Source organism: Heteronotia binoei, chromosome 2 (assembly GCF_032191835.1).
Source record: "Heteronotia binoei isolate CCM8104 ecotype False Entrance Well chromosome 2, APGP_CSIRO_Hbin_v1, whole genome shotgun sequence".
NCBI classification, from domain to species: Eukaryota; Metazoa; Chordata; class Lepidosauria; order Squamata; family Gekkonidae; genus Heteronotia; species Heteronotia binoei.
Window position 1 is genome coordinate 89,586,750 of NC_083224.1, and position 20,007 is coordinate 89,606,756.

The window sequence follows — 20,007 nt, forward strand, 5'->3', positions numbered from 1 at the left end:
TTTGTTGAGGTTTTCTGCACTGTATCATTAAATATATGTTTAACTGGAGGGAGAGATCATCCCATGATAGTGCCAACTCAGCTGAAGTTTCAGACATATCTTCTATATGATGGTTTTAATAGTCATCCAGCACATAGCCAGTATCCACAGTTTGTATCTGCCTACCACTTTGTTCTATACAGATCCTGCCACCTTAGCCTTTATACCATTCATAAACCAGTTGACGCTGATTTCAAGAGAAGGGTAGTCAATACACTTTGCATTGTGGATTTAGAGCTCACAGCAGCAGTGCCTATTTTTTAAAAAATTTTCTTTCTAATGTTATTGCACTTCACATTTGTTATACATTGGTCTAGAGAACAGAGAGCAAAGGGCTGTGCCCTAAAAGATCTAACCCTGTGAGTTTCTTTCTCATTACTCTCATTGTTCCTTACTAATATGATAGTGGCATAAGCAATAGTTTGAAGCCATACCCACCTTCCCACTGTAGCTCAGAATGCTTCCTAGAATGCTGCTGTTGGGGAACAAGTGATCACCAGGAACAGTATGATGGTAGAGCTGGAGGTCTTCAGCTGGAGGGGGGAATTGGCAGAAAACAAACCCCAAAAAACAAACCCAACCTTCACCTTCCATCTGCAGAAACCTTTTGGTATATCCAAACCAATGCATTTAAGGAGTGGTTGCATGATTGCAACATTGCCTTGTCTCTGAAGTCTCACGGCCATACGTTTCAGATGGATATGCTATGTCTATCGCAATATTTTTATTAGATTTGTAAGCAGCACGTCCAATTGCTGTTCCTGTCTGTCCACCAATTTCCCATCTGCCCAACAGAGATAAAACATTGCTTTCCACGAGTTATCCAGAAGTAAGAGGTTGGCACATTATGTATAGTTGGTTAATAAGACTGGATAGTCTTCTACATTTTGTAGGACCTGGGAAATATATTGTTGCCTAGAAGTAACATTTTCCAAGGTGCAGCTTTGTTGATTGAGATTTCTGAAGGTCTACAGGGAATATTTCTGTGGCTACATTATTAGTGAAATTGCCAATGGACAGCAAGTACAAGCTAATATGTAACCGAGTTTGGGGTGGAGAAGCATCTAACTTCCATATCTGGTCCAACTTGCAAGCCTATCTGGTGCAGTTTCAGTGTAGAAGACATTACAACAGGAGGAAAAGATCCTAAAGCCTGCAGATATTACACTGAACTCCACATTGCAGGAGGCAGTTTCTGAATTAATTTTTTGATCCTGTATTTGTACAAATATGAATCTGCAGATGAGCTCTGAGGTAGATTGACTTCATATTAAGTACATTTCCTCTCAATGGGTTTGCTCCCTTGATCACTTGACCCTTCCTCTCATGTTGGACTTGGGGCTTCTTGATGATGCAGAATCATCTTTAATTTCAGTAAAAGAGAAGCCAGCAGTTTCAGAACCAACAGAGTGTGTCACCTGTAGCTCTAGAAGAAATACCAAGGCCAAAAGATCCATCTTTCTGTTAGGAAGCTGAGTATGAAGGGGTGGCATTAATCTCTATTCCAAACATTTTGAGTTAGCATGCTATTAGTGGAGTAGTACAATCATTCCTTTCCCTTTAGCATGCTGTTGTCCCTGAGACCCTTCTTGTTGCAATGATTGCCGTGTTTGTTGCTATGGGCTATATCCCTAGACCAAGCAGCTGGCGAACTGAAGAGCTGCTGGTAAACATGACAAGCCTGCTGAACAGGTCAGATCAGCTCCTGAAGTCTGTCTTCTGCCTGCTTCCATTTGTACTCACTGCTAAGAGATTGCTCTTCCCACAGCCTCCTTCCACAGGTAATGATGATAATGGGCGGATTTCAATCACCTTTTTCCGGCTTTTCCGGGTTCTGCGGCTGGTAAAATTGTTGAGCCGAGCAGAAGGCATTAGGAACTTACTCTGGACCTTCATCAAGTCCTTCCAGGTGTGTGCCATACTAGTTGAGAGGGCATGAACCAAGCTCTAGATGCAGGAAGGAACTTAAAAGTGGGGTGTAGGGAGGTGAGAACAAGCATTACAGGCCAGTACCTTTTATCTCATTGCTTTACTGAAGTTATATATGACTCTTGAATTCTATACTTTGTCCTACAGGCCCTGCCGCATGTCGCACTGTTGATTGTGATGCTGTTTTTCATCTACGCTGTGATTGGGATGCAGGTCAGGATTCCATGAGATACTTATATTCCTCAGCACATATGCAGCCAAGATCCCTAATCTTTCATAGAGAATGTAGACTCATTCTCTTTCCTTGGATATCTAGCTCATTTTCAGTTTAGAAATTGTATATTCTGCACTTCTCAATCAATTCAGGCTCTTGGAATGGCTTACACACCACAACTCATTATATATAATAAAAACAAAAATCACTCAGTATCTATAAAAAGAAACTAATCTTTAAAATCAGCAGGGGGAAAATCCAATTAAAATATCATCTGAGTACTAACAAACCAACAGCAACACCAAAGCCTTATAAAATATTTAAGCCCAACAAACTAATTAAGATAGCAATAAAAGTAAGTAAATACAATTAGGACTGTCTGCAGCTTTAATCACTTAATTTTCTTAAGGGAAAAAATCTTAACGATTGGAGAAAAGCTAAACAATAGAAAGTAGCAACAGATGTAAGGGAAATGGTGCAAAAAAGTGTGAGCTGTTCAGAGAAACACAGGATTGGAACTGATATTTGCACAAGGGAGCTGAACCAGAACTTCTGCTTTACAGATGTTTGGGAAAGTTGCTCTAGTGGATGGAACCCAAATCAATCGGAATAACAATTTTCAGACCTTCCCGCAAGCTGTGCTGTTGCTGTTCAGGTCTGTACCATATAAACCCTTTCCTGTGTTGTAGCATATAAACCCTTTCCTACCACAGTTCTCAGTGCAGTAGAGAATTGCCTTTTCACCCTCTCTGTGTAGTTGCTCTCTCTTTCCTGTTCATACCACCCTTGAGTTATGACCCTTTAAAACAAAAATGCACTATTACAAAGATTTGGCAGAGCATTAACTATCTTAGCCATTTCTAACTAAAAGATCCCAATAGATGGGAAAGACTTGTCTGCTTGAAACCCTGGCATCTGGTAGGTAAGCTTCATCCAGACATTAGTGTCACCATGTGGTTGCCACCAAAAATAATTTCCCTGTTCCTGGAGAAATGAAGAAATGTTTGAATCACACAGGATGAAATAGAAAGTATTCAGACTAGTGGTGCTGGGGGCACTCATGGACAAACACACTGGAACTGCAATGATGCTACCTTCAGCAGTGTTAGAGAATCAGGGCTAACTTACAGTAAGATGAGGTCAAAACCCTCTCTTTGCAGTCAGCTATTTAGGAATCCTTTTGTTGCTTACACAGGGAAGGTAGAGTCCCAGAAATTCTCAAGATTCAGGCAAAGATGTTGACAACATGTTGTTTTCTTTCCTTATAGGAAAATTGCTTCCAGGAAGATTAGTGATTGTCTGAGAACTGTTTAACTGTGGGAGATGAGTGAACAAATAAATGTAACATGTGGGATTTTCAGAAAAGTAAAACATATTTTGAGATATCCATTATCCTGTAAGCATTAGTGTCTGCCTCCTTGAACTATCTGAGATATAGAAAGCAATATATTCAACATCCAAAATGTTTGGCATGGTAGCTTCAATTCCAGAGAAGAGACACAGGAAGCATTTTCAAATATAGACAGCACATGGATTTTTGAGACTAGGTACCACTTGCTCCTCCTGTGGATATGTACCTGTTGCAGAAATTATCTTCTTTGGGGCTTTTGGTGTAGCTTAGAGGTGGTACAAAGGGATGCATTTGTGGATGACTTCAACTTCAGCAGCCATTTATCTGCGGGCTGAGAGTACCTGACAAACTGAGGAACTGGGATTCCAGACTTCATACCACAACTGAATTTTTGCAAAAAATGTAACAGCAATGGAAATGGTCAAGGGAATGCTTAGGCTTCAGAGCAGGTACCTGCATTTTGACCCTGCTGTTAGTTTGCCACAATAGACCATAGCTCATGGATTTGTAAACATTCTGACAACTCAAATTCCAAAAATGGGATCAGATCTCTGCTTCTAATTTCACGTGCTATAGGATTAGATTCTAAAGATACTGGTTCCCATTCTCTTCCCAGAAAATTGTATGTCCTCTCCTACTAACTCAGTTAAGGTATTTTGAAAAGGAGTGCCTACCTTACCTTATCCCTTTCTCTAGGTGTGCAACAGGTGAAGCTTGGCAGGAGGTCCTACTTGCTGCCAGCTATGGGAAACTGTGTGACCCCGAGTCAGACTATGCCCCTGGGGAAGAATACACTTGTGGTACAGGCTTTGCCTATTTCTACTTCATCAGTTTCTACATGATATGTGCATTCCTGGTAAGTTATTTTTACTCTCTTGGACAGTTTCTGAACAATTATTTGCTGCATAATGACAGTTTTATGTCATTACAATATAATCCTATTTCATACCTTCTCCACATATGGTCCTCCCACTGTCTGGGAGCAGGAGAGTCCCTGGACTTACTGGGGACCTCTGGAGGAGAGTCTTTGGGCAACTGCGATGGAGCTACAGCCATTTAAAGGGATCTGAAGATCCCAACTACTAATTGGCAGCATCTCTGGGCAGTGCCAGAATGGTGGAAAATGGGTAAAGCCACAAAAATGGCCAGATTAGCTTCTAGCTCCTCACTAGGGCTTCTAGGGTTGCCAGGTCTCCTCTGGTCACTGGCAGGGGATGGGGAAAGGGTTGCAAGTTCCAGGCTGGGAAACTTGTGAAGATTTGGAAGTGGAGCCTGGGGAGGACACGGCCCTTAGTGGAGTAGAATGCCAGAGAGGAGGGAGAGGAGGAGGAGATTGGATTTATACCCCATCCTTCACTTGCAGTCTCAGAGCAGCTTACGATCTCCTTCCCATTCCCTTCCCCAAAACAGACCCTGTGAGGTAGGTGGAACTGAGAGAGCTCTTTTGAGAACTGCTCTTGAGAGGGCAGCTCTGAAAGAACTTGTGTCTGACTCAAGGTCACACCAGCAGGTACATGTGAAGGAGTGGGGAATCAAACCCTGTTCTCCCAGATTAGAGTCTGAGCTCCTAACAACTACACCAAACTGGCTATAGAGTCCACCCTCCCAAGCACCCATTTTATCCAGGGGAACTGATTTCTGCAATCTGGAGAGGAGCTGTAATACCAGGGGATCCCCAGGTCCCACCTGGATGTTGGCATCCCTAAGAGCTTCCCATCCTGCAAGTGGTTGGAATGCCTACCCTCATAAGTGAGTAACCCCAAGACTCTTCAGAAGTGAGTAGAAATTTGAGCCCAGGTTTCCCAGATCCTCATCCAACATTCTAATCAGTTCACCACAGTCGTTTTGGCTTGATAATAATATATAACATTAAAGGCCACTGTAAATCTAATGTAGCCCCATTCACATTTAAAATGGCACGGGTGACTTCCTTCAACAGTAAAGGGGGAGTATGGTAAAAGGGTACTGAACCATCTCCTCTCCTGTGCCTCACTTCCCTGGTGTCAGTTTAGTTTTTTTTTTTTTAAATCCTACCATTCCTTTAAAAAAAATCTCATATGTTATGGTCATGCAAATAGGACTCCATTTATTGGAAGCAAGTGGTAAGGATTGTATCAGCTAGCCTGGAAAAACAAATGCCTTACAAACTGCCATCTCAGTTGTAACTTAATGAAACTTGATTTAAAAAAAACAACAACCTCAAATTGACTTGCAATAGAAATTGATAGAAGCAGTAGACTTGACAACACAACAGTAAAATAGTATTAGCAAACACGGAAACCCAGTTGCTCTTCTTTTACCTAGCCTTGCTACTAGAAGAATCCAAGGAATGGAGAAGATGTCTTTGAGCCAAGTTAACCAGGCAATTATAGTCACAAATCCAAAACAGTTGAGCACAGTTTTCCTTCTTTGTCATACTACTGTGAAGGTGTTTTCAACCTGCATTGCCTTTATGCCATGTTTCATGTACTGACAATGTTCATGGTGAAAAACCAGAAATAATTCTTTTCAAAGCACTGAACCATTCTTTTAATGTCTGCCCCATTCATGGTTTGTGCTTGACTGCATCCTAGTACAATGACTACTTTTCTTCTAGAACACTTGAAACTGATGTGCTGCCTGGACTGGTGTGCTGCCCCTCTTAGACAGCCTTTGTAATCATTTTAGTAGCCGGTTGCTAACAGCTTCTTGTGCTTTTTGCTGATGGATTTTCTATACCTTTTCATACAAAGCCACTTGCGTCTGATTATCAAAGCATGGTTGAGCTGTTCTTTAGGTAAACTGCTTTCTTCCATTTTCACCTCTTCTTTGCACTTCTGAATCGCTCTAGAGTGCTGTATAAAATGTCTGCAGTGTTTCTAATAACACCATGCTTCCCCCCACCCCTGCCTTTTTTCACCACACGATCTTCCTTGAACTTTTTTTGGGAACATTCAAAGTTGAGTGCTATAGCACTAGACCAATATAGCACTTTAGTGCTACAGTGACACCATTGAGATAAATTGAGAAGTGCTATATTGGTCCAGCAGTATAGTACTCAACTTAGAACATTCCAAAAAAAGTTCAAGGAAGATCACGCACCAAAAAAGGGCAGGGAAAAAAGCACTGCAGAATTTGAAACAGCCAGATCTCTTCAGAGAATGTTCATTAATGAAATGAGATTACTTTATGAAACCTTTGTCCCTATACTGCTTTATTTGGAACAGCCAACAATGGATACCATCCGGTTTAGAATAAAAATGGGAAAGGGGCCAAAGGCTATATGAGTTAGTTTTTGAGCTATGAACCAGCCAGCACTACAGAATTTGTCTGTGGAGTTTTGTCTTTCCACTTAGTATGGCCTGTGAACTTTTAAAAAATATTATTTGGTCCATAATGTGCTGAATATTTTGCCTTGTTGCCAGAGAAGACTACGCAGCTGTTTAGACTACCTTTTCGAGAGAAGGATTTGCTGTTGCTAGAGATGAAACTTCCATGCCAAGTACACTGCCTCTCATTTATACTTCCTCCAGTTGCACATGTGACTTTTGGTGCCATCCTAAGTAGCCTGCTCCTACTCAGGTCTATTTAGTGGGGATTACTCTCAGGAAGGTCATTTCAGGATTGCACTATTTGTCCTGGTAAAGTGATCAGCACCATTACCTCTTGCTTTCTTCCAACAATCTCTCCTTAGATTATTAACCTCTTTGTTGCTGTCATCATGGACAACTTTGACTACCTCACACGGGACTGGTCCATATTGGGTCCACATCACCTGGATGAATTCAAAAGAATCTGGGCAGAATATGACCCTGAAGCCAAGTGAGAACTCATTATGTAGCTTGTAACTATCAGTCCTGAGTTTCCATTAGCAGTGAAAAGAAAGCCCAGTATTAGTGATGTTAGTCCTGATGGAAGTGATTTGAGAACAAAGTCACAGTTACATGTATCTACAGCAGGGGTGGCCAATGATAGCTCTCCAGATGTTTTTTGCCTTCAACTCCCATCAGCCCCAGCCAGCATGAGCTACCGTTGACCACCCCTGAGCTACAGAATGAGAAGCATCATAGCAAGCTTTATATGTTCCACCAGATGTTCCAGTTTTAAACTCTTGATTCTGATCCACTAACCTGGAATTTCCATTGATTTTTTAAAAAAATGTTTGAGAATGGTAATGTCAGAATGCTAATATTCATATCTTGTACTGTGATTGCTATCAGCAAACCAAAACAAAAGGGGAGGGGGGAACCAACCTTAAGATGCAACAAAGTTGAGTACTCAAAGTTTGGGTGAGGGGAAAATATTTTGAGAAATAAATTAAACACACACACACATGTATATAAAACAAAGGGCACTAAAACTATACTTTAAAAACATTGGCACAATCCACCCTTGAAGTGGCAAATATTTGAACTAAGAAGTCCTAAATCTATATAACCTGATACATTTTTATATTTCTAGGTTGAAAACCTTGAACCAATAAAGCAGGGCCAATAATTCAATATATCTAAGCTGATAACTTTGAACTATGGTAAAACAAGACCAAATGCATATTGGCCTCCAACGACTTCCTCAGTGGTCACATTTTGTACATTCGTGTACACTATGACATATAACCATATGTTAGTGCCAAGGCAGGTTGATTATAAGGCATGAAAATGAATAAAAATAGAATTATTAAATAATATATATACATGGAAAATAAACTTTATTTTTCTTAATTAGTTATTCACATTCCAAATATCATGTGTATCAAAAGATAGCCCTTACACAACACAATTATTTTCTTGCTTTTTCTTAGGGGACGTATAAAACATCTAGATGTGGTGACTCTGTTGAGACGAATCCAGCCTCCTCTTGGTTTTGGAAAGTTTTGCCCACATCGTGTGGCTTGCAAGGTAACCTTGAGAAGATACTTCCTTTGGAACCATAAAAGGGTTGCATTCGTGTCCACCTCCAACCCAACTCTGTCCTTACACAAAATAGCACCCCACTTCCCACTGCAGTGGACTATATTAGTTATGTAAATGGTATAAGAATATTGGGCTGATTTTTTGTGAGAGCAAAGAACACAAGGATATGTATAACTTTGTCATATGTGACTGTTTGTTATGCAGCGCCTGGTGGGCATGAATATGCCCCTGAATAGTGATGGTACTGTCACTTTCAATGCCACGCTCTTTGCTCTGGTGAGAACAGCTCTCAAGATCAAGACAGAAGGTGAGAGATTAAACCTGCCTGTGGGTACATCCAGGAGAACTCCACTGTGCTGATAGCTACTTTGATTCATCCCATGGGTTCTAAAGAGCATTAGTCACCTTACAAGCCAGCAGAACTCTGCTGACCTTAAAATCCATTACTGTACAATTACACAAGCCCCATAGAAGATGCTGTAAATCAATACAAACTAATGCCTGTCTAAGGCATTTAATCATGTGAAATCAAGGAATCAGGTCCTCATCTGTAGTAAATTAGCATAACCTACTTCAATGGAGCCTTGCCAACATACTGTATCTGGAGATCTTTTGCTTTAAAAAGCCTAAGGTTTACGAAAAGCAAATATTAAGAACCTCACCTACTTGAAAGCTGATAGGGGCAATAAACGACTTTACAAAGATCACCATATTCCACAAAGCCAGTGTCTATGTTTAAAAGGCTCTTATATTGAAGGGAAGATGGAATGGCCCAATCTCATATGATTTTTGAAGCTAACCAGGGTCGGTACTTGAATGAGAGACTACCAAGGAATGCTCTGCAGAGGAAGGCAATGGCAAATCACCACTGCTTCTTATAGGGTTGCTAGTCCCCAGCTGGGTAAGGAGAACAGTGGCGGCACAGTGAAAAAACAGAATACAAAACAACTGCGCCTGAAACATACGCTTAACACATCCTTAAAGTTGAAACATTCAAAAACCTTTTTATAAGTATACAAGCATCAGTGTATCAACAATACAACTACAAAACTTAAAAGCACAGAGTCCCATAAAGAACAAGTCAATTTCACTGTGTGACTCCAGAAGAGCTCTCGATCCTTGAGGGGTTGTTGAAAATCCTGAATAAATTACTGGCATGGAATCTATCCGCAAAAATCGGCTCCAAAGGAGCCTTCTTGTGATTGCCAGCTTGAAATATCACATTTCGCTGAATGCCACTTTTTCATAAGCTGAATAAATATTACTCATAAACTATCTCTTGCACATGCCATCTCTCACAGTATTCTCATCCCAATGAAGGGAAGGCATTTAAAAGGAGTGTGGTTCCTTTAAACATGATAGCCAGAACTCTCTTTGGAGTTCAGTCATGCTTGTCACAACCTTGCTTCTGGCTCCACCCCCAAAGTCCCCAGATATTTCCTGAACTGAACCTGGCAGCCCTAGCCTTGAAAACCCCTTGCAAGGGTTGCCATAATTCGGCTGTGACTTGATGGCAGTTATGTACATATACCAACTACTGGCCCACATATGAGCAGTGACAGCACACCAGCAATGAGTCTATAAACACATAACCACCTTATAATGAGTAAGACTAAAGCAAATGTCCTACCACCAAGCTATGTCCCCTGCCAATGTAGCCCAGGCAAATGTTTCATACATATGGCCAGTGCATGGGGTTAAGAGCCATTTAAATATGACAGAAGCTGCCTGGAGCTCCTATGCAGGTATGTGTTTTTCAGTGGCCTCCATGTGGCTTTTGCCATATTTAAATCACTCCTCAGATGCATCAACCATTGACGTACAACATGGTCCAATATTATACCATGGATTATTACAGCAAATGAAAAAGTTGGAAAACATGGTGTATTAATTAAAATAGTCCTGATTGATTGGGGCATAATAGATAGAGATGACAGTCAAGAAACATAATAATGTGAAACATTGTGGCTAACTTTCTACACCAGCTGTTTGCTGCATTTTTTGTGCGCATTCCAAAGCAATCTTCTACATTACCATTCCGCCTTCAGTTCTGTCTTGCCTCGCAGCTTCTTTTAGCTTCTACATTTGTTTTTTGCTAATGTGTACCAACATCACCTCTACCATGCTGTTGTTCCATGTTTCTCTTAACTGGTTTGTTCTGATCCTTTCCCCAGATCTGGATTGAAGTCTGAACTGTAGAACTTTTCCTTTGTTTTTTCAAATTCCTCCCCAAAGCTCCGTCCTACTTTTCATTGTTGTCTTTTCACCCTTCCACCTCCTGTTGTTTATTTTCTCCATTTGAAAGTTGCTTTCTGACTCACTTTTACTATTTTTACATTGCAGACATTTTCCTAAACGAAATTATATGTTTTCTCTTTATTGTTTGGAGTGGAACCTCAAGACATTATTGAGACCAATAGTAGCCAGTACTCCCACACTTATTGAGTAGCCAGCACTCCCACTCTCCAACTCATTTACACACATATGCATCTCCTGACAGCACTGACTGGCATGCCAATTTCTGATTGGGAAAAGGACTTGTGCGGGCTCCCCACTGCTACCACTCTCCCAATCATCCCCCCCCACACACACACACACATCTTCTCCAGATGGTGCTGTCTGGCATGCCGATTTCTGATAGGAAAAAGGACTCCCCCCTGCTACCACTCTCCCAGTTATTCATACACACACACATCTTCTCCTGACAGCACGGGCTGGCTGACTACTCATTTGGGGGGAAAGGACTCTTAAGAGCTCCCCACCACCACTCTCACACTCTCAGTCACACACACTAGATCCCAGAAATGTTTTAAACAATACAAATGCAGAAGTAAAAATCCACAGATAAAACTGTTTCCTGAGGGAAGGTGCAAAGCAATATTTTAAATGCAGAATCAATTTAGGTGATGTGGATCTGTAGCAGACGGATTGAGTGCTCACAAAATCTGGAGCAGAACAATGTAGAAAGGGCCAAAGGCAGCTAGGGAGATGGTTTAATCCTTCATTTTTTGAAAAAACTCAAATAGCTCTGCAGGGAAAGACTGTACTTGAGACCCTCAAGGGCTACTGGCACTACCAGTTTAAGCAGATGGTACTGGTTAATATGGACCAATGATCTGCCTCAGTATAAGACAGCTTTATATATTTGTATGCTTGACTGACACTTTTGTAGGTAACTTTGAGCAAGCTAATGAAGAACTGAGGATGATTATCAAAAAAATCTGGAAGAGAACAAGCATGAAGCTCCTGGATCAAGTCATCCCACCAATTGGAGGTGCGTCTGTCATTTAGCAATCAAGGGAGATTTTCTGATCTTTGATTCTCTGTCTGGGATTCATGTATTGTGCCTATCATTGTTCTGCTTTGCAGTGTTTCCAGGCAATCTGCCATGTTCTGCCTGGCAGAATACCATTGCTGAGCCTAATACCTCTGTTTGTGTGCATCCCCCTAGATGATGAGGTGACTGTGGGCAAATTCTATGCCACCTTCCTCATACAGGAACACTTCAGGAAATTTATGAAACGCCAGGAAGAGTATTATGGATATCGACCCAAGAAAAATGCTGTTGAAATCCAGGTCAGTTGAAAATCAGACTGGGGATCCCATAATTTCTTCTCTCTCTAGTAAATGAAGATTTTGGTCTACCTACAACAGGGCTAAACAAGATGAAAACTTGAATTCTAAAGAATTGCCATGGTCAACAGATTTTATACTGTGGTGTCTGCATAAGGGTGTTTGCAACTTGCACTTAGGGTGCTGGTTGTTTATCATATGGCGATTTCTTTAATAATGTTCTCACAAAGCTTTTTTTCTCCTCCTCAAATCACTTATGGTTGTTACTTCTTCCTGTTCCTACTGGTCCTATCAGCATATGCCCAGATTTATCTCTTATGGGAAGCTTGCAGGATTATTATGCCTCTGTAGGATTTTGATGTGTGGCATCTGATCCTAACCCCTAGGGTTCTTTCATGGGGTGGAAATGAGCTCTTGGGACAAATGACTAGATCACACCCTGCTGCCTTTCTGTCCTCTTCCCTCTCTGATGTGAATGACCCTTGGTAGTGGTGATAACTTCTCATCTGTACTGTTCTAATGAGGCTGGCCTGAGAACCATTGAAGAGGAAGCTGCTCCTGAGATCCACAGAGCAATCTCTGGGGATCTGACTGCAGAGGAAGAGCTTGAGAGAGCCATGGTGGAGGCAGCAATTGAGGAAGGCATCTATAGGGTGAGTGTGAACACAGAGGTAATGTTCAATTAAAGAGCCCTTTAACATACACCACCCCTACTACAAATGTCCACAGTGGTATCATTTGCTGGTAATGGAGCCCCTATGATATTTATTACCTGATAGACTGAGTGCTCCTTGATAGATGGAGAGCATTTCCTCCCTTCGAGAGCCCCTGCAGGAAAGTACCACTGCTCCTTATTAACAACAAAATGTTATTCCTTTTGTGGTAATGGGCAGAATATTAAGAAGTACCTGAGCTGATCAGTATTTCTTAGCTAATGTTAGTGATCTTTCTAATCTTTCTACTGGCAAAATGGGCACCCTGTATATTGCAATGCTTAGAGGGAAAATTGCATCTGTTTATGCTCTCTGTGCACATCATTCAAGGGCATCGCTAGTGCTGGAGGCCACTCCGCCATGGGGCAAGAATGTTTATGGTTACATTGTCACCCCTCTCCCCACCAGCAATGCACATAACTGTGTCTCTGTTGGCAGCCCCTTTGCTGTGTCTTATAGAACTCAAGGGGAATCACTGAGAGCCAAGGCAACCAACCCACTGTCTGTTGAGTCCCAGCACAAGTTCCATTTTTGGTCGCACTAAAATAGACTAAATCAAGGAACTGACTTAACAGGATGATTAAGGTTCTGAAGAGCTACACTTCTAGGAGAAATTGTTTTACTGAACTGAAGATTTTCAGTAGGCTCCTCAGCCCTGAAGCAAGATACCTTATATCCAAACCATCCTCAACACAGATATAGATCTAAAGTGTAAATTAGCTGGCCTTAAATCTTGTGATGGTCTACAGCAGCAGCCCTGCTCAAGTGCATGGAGGTTAGTCTTCCATGGAAACAAGGTTGTTGCGTAGATGCCAGGAATGCTGGGGCAAACACTGTTTCCAATTCCTGTGCAGAATACTCCTGGGATACCTTGAGCTAGCAGCTGCCCATACTGTGTCTCACGTGGCTGAATTATGGACTGAACATGGCTGAATCAGGGATATCAGCATAAAGCTAGCCACCATACTTGTGGGTTTTTAAAAAGAAAGTTTAATTATATGTTTACTTATAATCTCAAGGAGATCAAAACAGTATAAATGGCACACACATTTTTATCCTTCCAAGAACCCTGAGGAATAGGCACACCTGAAGCAGAGTGACTGGATGAAGACAGCTTTCATGGATGAGCAGCAATTTAGACCTGGCTGTCCCTGTTCTTAGTCCAACACTTCATCCACACCAGCTCTCAAAAAGACTGTTATGATATGAAATGATTAAAAAATGCCTTATATTAATCCACTTGTTCTTACAGTGTGAAGTTGGGAAGTATGCGTAATTAAAACTTAGAAATTCTGTGGAAGTAGAAAGTTAACTCATTGGTCTTAGTTTATCTAAAAATCATTTTGATCGGCTATCTTTTTGGGGGGATATATATATCAGGAACAGTAATTTTTCATGTAATTATTATAAGGATGTATTGCATATTGCCTAATGTAATTGCATCTAAACTGCCCTACTGGAGAGATGGTATGGTATAGTGGTTAGAATGTCAGATTCAGATCAGGGATGAAGTCCCTAGTCAGCTGTGAAACTAAGTGCATGAACTTGGGCAAGTCACTTTCTCAGCATAATCTACCCTCATAGAATTGTTGTGTGGATAAAATAGGGGAACAGAGAAACTTGTATGTTTCCCTAGCTCCTTGGAGGAAAGATTAAAATTCATTGAATAGATTTAGAACAACAACAAAACCCTCAGGACCTTGTCTCCTTTCTCTCCCCTATGGCCTCAGAGGACAGGAGGTTTGTTTGGCCAAGTGGACACCTTCATAGAACCCAGCAGTCCTCTGCCGCCCCACATGGCTAGCCAGAGACCCCTACAGTTCACAGAGGTGGGGAGTGAAGATTTAGACTCTCCTGTCTTCCTTGATGATTTCCCACCAGAGCGGCACACCAATGTGAACAACAGCAACAGCAATGCCAACAACAACAAAACAACATGGTAAATTCAAGTTTGGGAGCTGAAAACAGGAATGCATTGGTCCTTGTCAACATTGGATGGTCATATTCATTTTAAAGGACTGATTCTGGCATGAGTTCTAGAGTAGGGATGCTTCAAATTTCTCCACAAACACATTTAACTAACCATGTTCAAAGATGGCAATCAAATGTGAGCCAACCACTCAGTCTGGAAAGCTCATACTGAGCAACCATGAATGCCTTCCCAAACTGGTTTGCACTGGGTTTCTCCAGAGTTGCACATATGCAAAGATGTTCTCAATTCAAACTGATTGATGGTCATTAGTGTCACTAAGGACTACTCAGAGAAATTCTGAAACATAGGACTTTATTGTGACAAGGCATTTATTGATGACTCATTTATATGAGTTGTGAGTGATCTAATTCTCTCTTTAAACAATTGTCTTTAAACAAAACAGAGGACTTACACAGCAAGGAGTGGGAGAGGGGGAGCAGAACTTAATTAGGCTGAGAACGTGCATGCTTGAAAAGCCAGTTAAACTGTACTGCATGGCTAGTAAGGAGTACAGTTAAACAACCTGCCAACACATCCACAAACAGACTGACAAACTACTAGACTAATTGTTGGAGAACCAGGTTTCTTTTTGCAACTGGTGACCAGGACACAAGACAAGCTGACAGATGTTCAAGCATTCATAAACTAGAGAACTGAGTGAGTTGTTCCTCGTATAAGTAAATAAATAATCCTTTAACAATTGTGTTGTTTCAGTCTTTAAGCCAAAACAGCCTGGGCTGAGGATATCTAAAGCGTTCTCCCATGTAAACATACCCATGCTTGGATCCTCATTTGAGGCCTCTCTCTCACTCCCTTCCCCAATGGAGGTAGGTGGGGATCTGATAGAAGGCCTTTTCTGTTGTTGAGTATCTTGCCCAGAGCGATCTTCCTGACGCCTTCCCTATTAAATAAAATTAAACTTATGAGAAGTTCCATTTTTCTATTGCATAAGTTGCCAATGTGTTGTTATTGTCAAGAGGCAGCATTCTGCACCAGCTGAAACTTCTGAACCATCACAAATAAGATACGTAATGCAGATCAAATTCCAGTAGTCCAGCTTTGCAGGTACAAAAGCATAAGTGATGCTTGCTGAGACTCTGGGTTTGAAAGAGTAGGCACTGCTTTGTTTCCGGACAGAGCTGGGGAAAAGCTCTCCTAGCCACTGTAGTTACCTGACCATTTAAGTGTAAAGAAGGTTCCAGGAACAACAGCCCAAGTTTATCCTGCATGACCAAGGTGAGAACTGAACCTCATCAGAATGGGAGTTCCTCCTTATACTCAAATCACAGCCATCTTAATCTTCATTATTTCTGGTTTCCCTGAGTTCTATTTGCGGTAACAGAAAATGCATAATTTCATAGGGAATCTGTGAAAACCATTCTATGTGAAGACTGCACTACTTTTGTTAAGTTTATGTGCGCACAAAGGGAAGAACATTTGGGGAAGGGGCAGGGAAACTGGAGAGCTGTGACATTGGCAGTAACTTGGGCTTTTTTCTTTGGAAATTATAACCTCATCATTTGGAATTGGGTGTTTTAATGGAATTCACTCTCAGTGCTTTTTTCCACAGGATGACATATGAAAATGAGCTGAGGGGAGAGAGGGTGCTACCAACATATCATCAGCCGCTTGTCCTGGGTAAGTTCCTGCCTCTTGCTCATGCTTTTGAGAAGGTTTTTATTCCTTGTCCAAGAGAAGCGATGCTAGTCTGTGAGGAGATAAAATGTCCAAAGCAAGTCTCAGTCCCCATCCATTCTAATGGTGGATGCAACACACACAGACATATTCACAATCTATCTCTCTCTCTCTCACACACACACACACACAAACACAGATACACATAGGAGGTAGGGAGTTTTCTGCTGTTAGTGCAACAGTCTGTTTGTGTCTTGCCTATTCATATTTTAACAGAAATTGGCCAAGTGAAAATGGAATCATCCCAATTTTGTAGTTCAGTCAGAGCTCTAACAGCAACACCATTTTAAAAGTTGCCATGTATAATTCTCCACAATTCCACATATCTCTTTTCCTTTCCTCCAGCCAACAAATGCTCCCTTCAGCCTGAAAAGCAACCAAGGAAAATTAGCCAGGTGCAAATATATGGCGTCACAAGGTGTTCAGAACTTTCACTTCCCACACACCAGGTAAATGTGAACTTGGCCCTGTTGCTTTCTTCTCTCCACACTACTCTGGAAAAGCCTCAGCCCACACTGTGCTTTCAGTAGTCCCTTTACAATGCCACTGGAGAACATGGGCATAATGTTTGTGGACTGTCAGCAAAGACATTCAGCCTGGAGCTCACAGCATAATTGAACTCCAAAGGGAGTTCTGGCCCTCACATTTAAAGGGACGGCACACCTTTTCAATTCCTTCCTTCCATAGGAAATAATGAAGGATAAGGGCACCTTCTTTGGGGGCTCATAGAATTGGACCTCCTGGTCCAATCTTTTTGAAACTCGGGGCGTATTTTGAGGAGAGGTACTAGATGCTATACTGAAAATTTGGTGCCTCTATCCCAAAAAACAGCCCCCCTAAAGCCCCAGATACCCACGGATCAATTCTCCATGATTTTCTATGGGAATAAATCTCCATAGGGAATAATAGAGTTCCCAGCAGACATTTCCCTCCCCTCCCCCCTGCTTTCTGACGACCCTGAAGCGGGGGAAGGGGCTCCAAACCGGGGGATCCCCTGCCCCCACCTGGGGATTGGCAACCCTGGAGAAGAGGGGCTATGCAGAACAAGGCCTGCTCAGCCTACATGACTGCCTGGTAAAAGTGAGAGCCCAGATTCCAATCAGAGTAAGTGATCATCTAAACTCACCTCTAGAGGCCCAAACCAATGACACAGTAAACTGGGTCTCATTTCCCTTTCTTCTCCCCCGCTCCCCACAGATGGAGGGTGGTGCTTGGCTTATGAATTCCCTTGCAGCCGGTTAACTTCAATTGGTGCATGAAAAGATGAATTGCTTTTTGCTGTACTCCCTCTTGGACTATCAGTGTACAAAACCAAGAATGCAAATGGTGAAAGGAAATTATGGCATACTGCTGCATCCAAGTATTAGTGTGTACAACCTTATATGAACCCTGTATTAATTCTTAAACTCCAGGCAAATTTCAGTCTGCATATATTTTCGTTACTGAAGATAATGCCATCTGTACATTATGCTAAGAGCCTAATGGAAATAGCAGCCTTCCTCTAAGGAAGGTCAAAGGCAGCAGGGAAAAGGCACATGAGATGCAGTTGGCAGAGCTCCTGCTGCACCCAGGGCAACAAGGAGGCTGGCAGCTGATGCCAAGTAGTTCCTGCTCCAGTATAACTGTTCTTGTTTCTACACAGTTGCCCCAACAGAAGCCCACTGGCTCTCAGCAAGAGGCAGAAGATCGGGAAATGCTACAATCTAGGAACTCCAATGAAGCAAACACATCAAAGGACAAGGAAACCTCTACCCCAGCTATTCTCCAGCTTATTCAGGAGGTACAGCAGCAGCATGACAACGGATGGACTGGTGAACGTTCCAGCTTGGAATGCAAGGACAGAATGAGGGAGACAAGGCCAGCTATGGCATCTAAAAAGAAAATAGATATCAGTTATGGATGTTGGGTTGTAGTGAGGGTATACAGTAGAGAAACTAAGAAAGGGATCACGTGATGCACTTTTTAAAAAAATGTGCAAAGGAAGCCTCCCCTGGGGGCAATTACCAAGACAACCTTGGTAATCCTTCCCAGAACATATCTTAGGGTCAATTTATACTAATAGTAGAATCAAGTGGTATGTCTCTTTCTGGCCTATACTGCTTCAAGTAAGGTCACATACTATATTTAAATACTCTGTTACAAAAAAGCCCTTCCCTGTATATGGAAATTAGTATGGAGAAGTTTGCTTTCTAGCCTTTTTATGGATGCAATTCTACTATATATATATGACATTTTTCATGGAGAGGAGGGGAATTCAGACATGTATCCTCTTACTAACATCCTAAAGGGAATTCAGGAAAAGCTTCACCACTTTATTCTACTGATTGTATAAATTGGCTGTTTATTGATCCAACTGTGAAACTTTCTGTGTGGGGGGGGCGTACAGTGAGGAGTCTGGGTCTTTTGTATCAAACCCATGACTTCTCACAGTGCATTCTGAGATTCTGTAAACTTCTTTTTAATCTCTTTAGTGTTGTTTGCTTGAGAGAGGACTATTGAAGGTCCCCTATTTCAGAGACCTCATTTTGCTATCGTTCTCTTCTCCCATTTCCTTGGAAAGCTTAACTTCTTCTATAAATTGACCCAAGGAATATCCAGCATAACATCTGAGCAGGTTAACTGCTAAAAATCTAGCTCTGTGCAATTTTTCCTCAAGTTGAAGTGCCCACTCAGATTGAAGCCAAGCAGATAGGCATCAGATTGCACTAGATGGAGCTGAGAAGAGTCCTTTCTAAACCTTTTCAAACAATTTAACTTCCATTTCCTTTGCTACAGGCTCTGATCTCTGGGGGACTCAGCTCCCTTGTCAAAGACAGTTCATTTCTGAAATTGGTGCGAGATGAGATGGCTGCTGCTTTCCAGATTGAGTTGACGGACGTGGAGGAGGTTGCTGCAGTGTTGTTGAATAGAAAGGAAAGTTTGGTTACGTCTTTGTGCAGGACCCATGGCTTCACCAGCTCCTTGGAGGCTACTCCAGATACCAGACTGTGAGATGTTCTTCCTAGCCTTTTTTTCCAGAAGAGCTGCTATACAATGTTGCCTGTTTTCAGGTAGTTCCTGTGAAAACACTGTACTGTCTACACAGACTGGTTGCTGTCCGCAACATGATAGGCAGATAGAGAGATAGCAGAAGGGAAAAATATTTATTTTCCTTGGTTGTCCAAAGAAGAGCTCTTAGAAATGGGTCTTCCAGGGTGTTTCACACAAGCTGAGATGGTACTACTCAGTAGAGCTAAATAGGATAAATATTCTGAAGAGAGATATCCAAGTTCCCTCCTAACTCATTTCTTTGTTCTAGCACCTTGGCAAATATCTCAAAAAGTGTCTTGTGATGACATCGTTTTAAACTTTTAATAAACTGGAAGAATCGAGAAAGGTGATCAGCTCTGATTTATATGCATATATGCATACAATGGGTGTGAAGGGCATCTGCTGCTGAATTTTACAAGGACACCCTCCCCAATGAATCCACTTAAATGATTATGAAAGGATTTTGTCCACTGCAAGATATTCACATTAACAGCACCAAAGGAGTTATTTTATTTATCTTCTAGCCTACCCCATTCCTAGAATGCAGTGTAGTTCACAATTTAATAATATCATATAAGCGATTATCTATGCTAAAATAT

General features: G+C 41.6%; 1 protein-coding gene across 1 annotated transcript in view; it reads left to right on the forward strand.

The window, feature by feature from the left end:
• CACNA1S (calcium voltage-gated channel subunit alpha1 S) overlaps positions 1-19,522 on the forward strand; it is a 106,696-nt gene extending 87,174 nt beyond the window's left edge. The window contains 15 exon segments of the mRNA XM_060231563.1: positions 1,808-1,948; positions 2,116-2,181; positions 2,746-2,837; positions 4,230-4,389; positions 7,207-7,334; positions 8,314-8,410; positions 8,630-8,732; positions 11,598-11,699; positions 11,877-12,001; positions 12,523-12,651; positions 14,442-14,650; positions 16,254-16,321; positions 16,724-16,827; positions 18,021-18,158; positions 19,154-19,522. Coding sequence (XP_060087546.1) covers positions 1,808-1,948; positions 2,116-2,181; positions 2,746-2,837; positions 4,230-4,389; positions 7,207-7,334; positions 8,314-8,410; positions 8,630-8,732; positions 11,598-11,699; positions 11,877-12,001; positions 12,523-12,651; positions 14,442-14,650; positions 16,254-16,321; positions 16,724-16,827; positions 18,021-18,158; positions 19,154-19,369 — 1,878 coding nt within the window. The 3' untranslated portion in view covers positions 19,370-19,522.
• Positions 19,523-20,007: the final 485 nt, after the last annotated feature.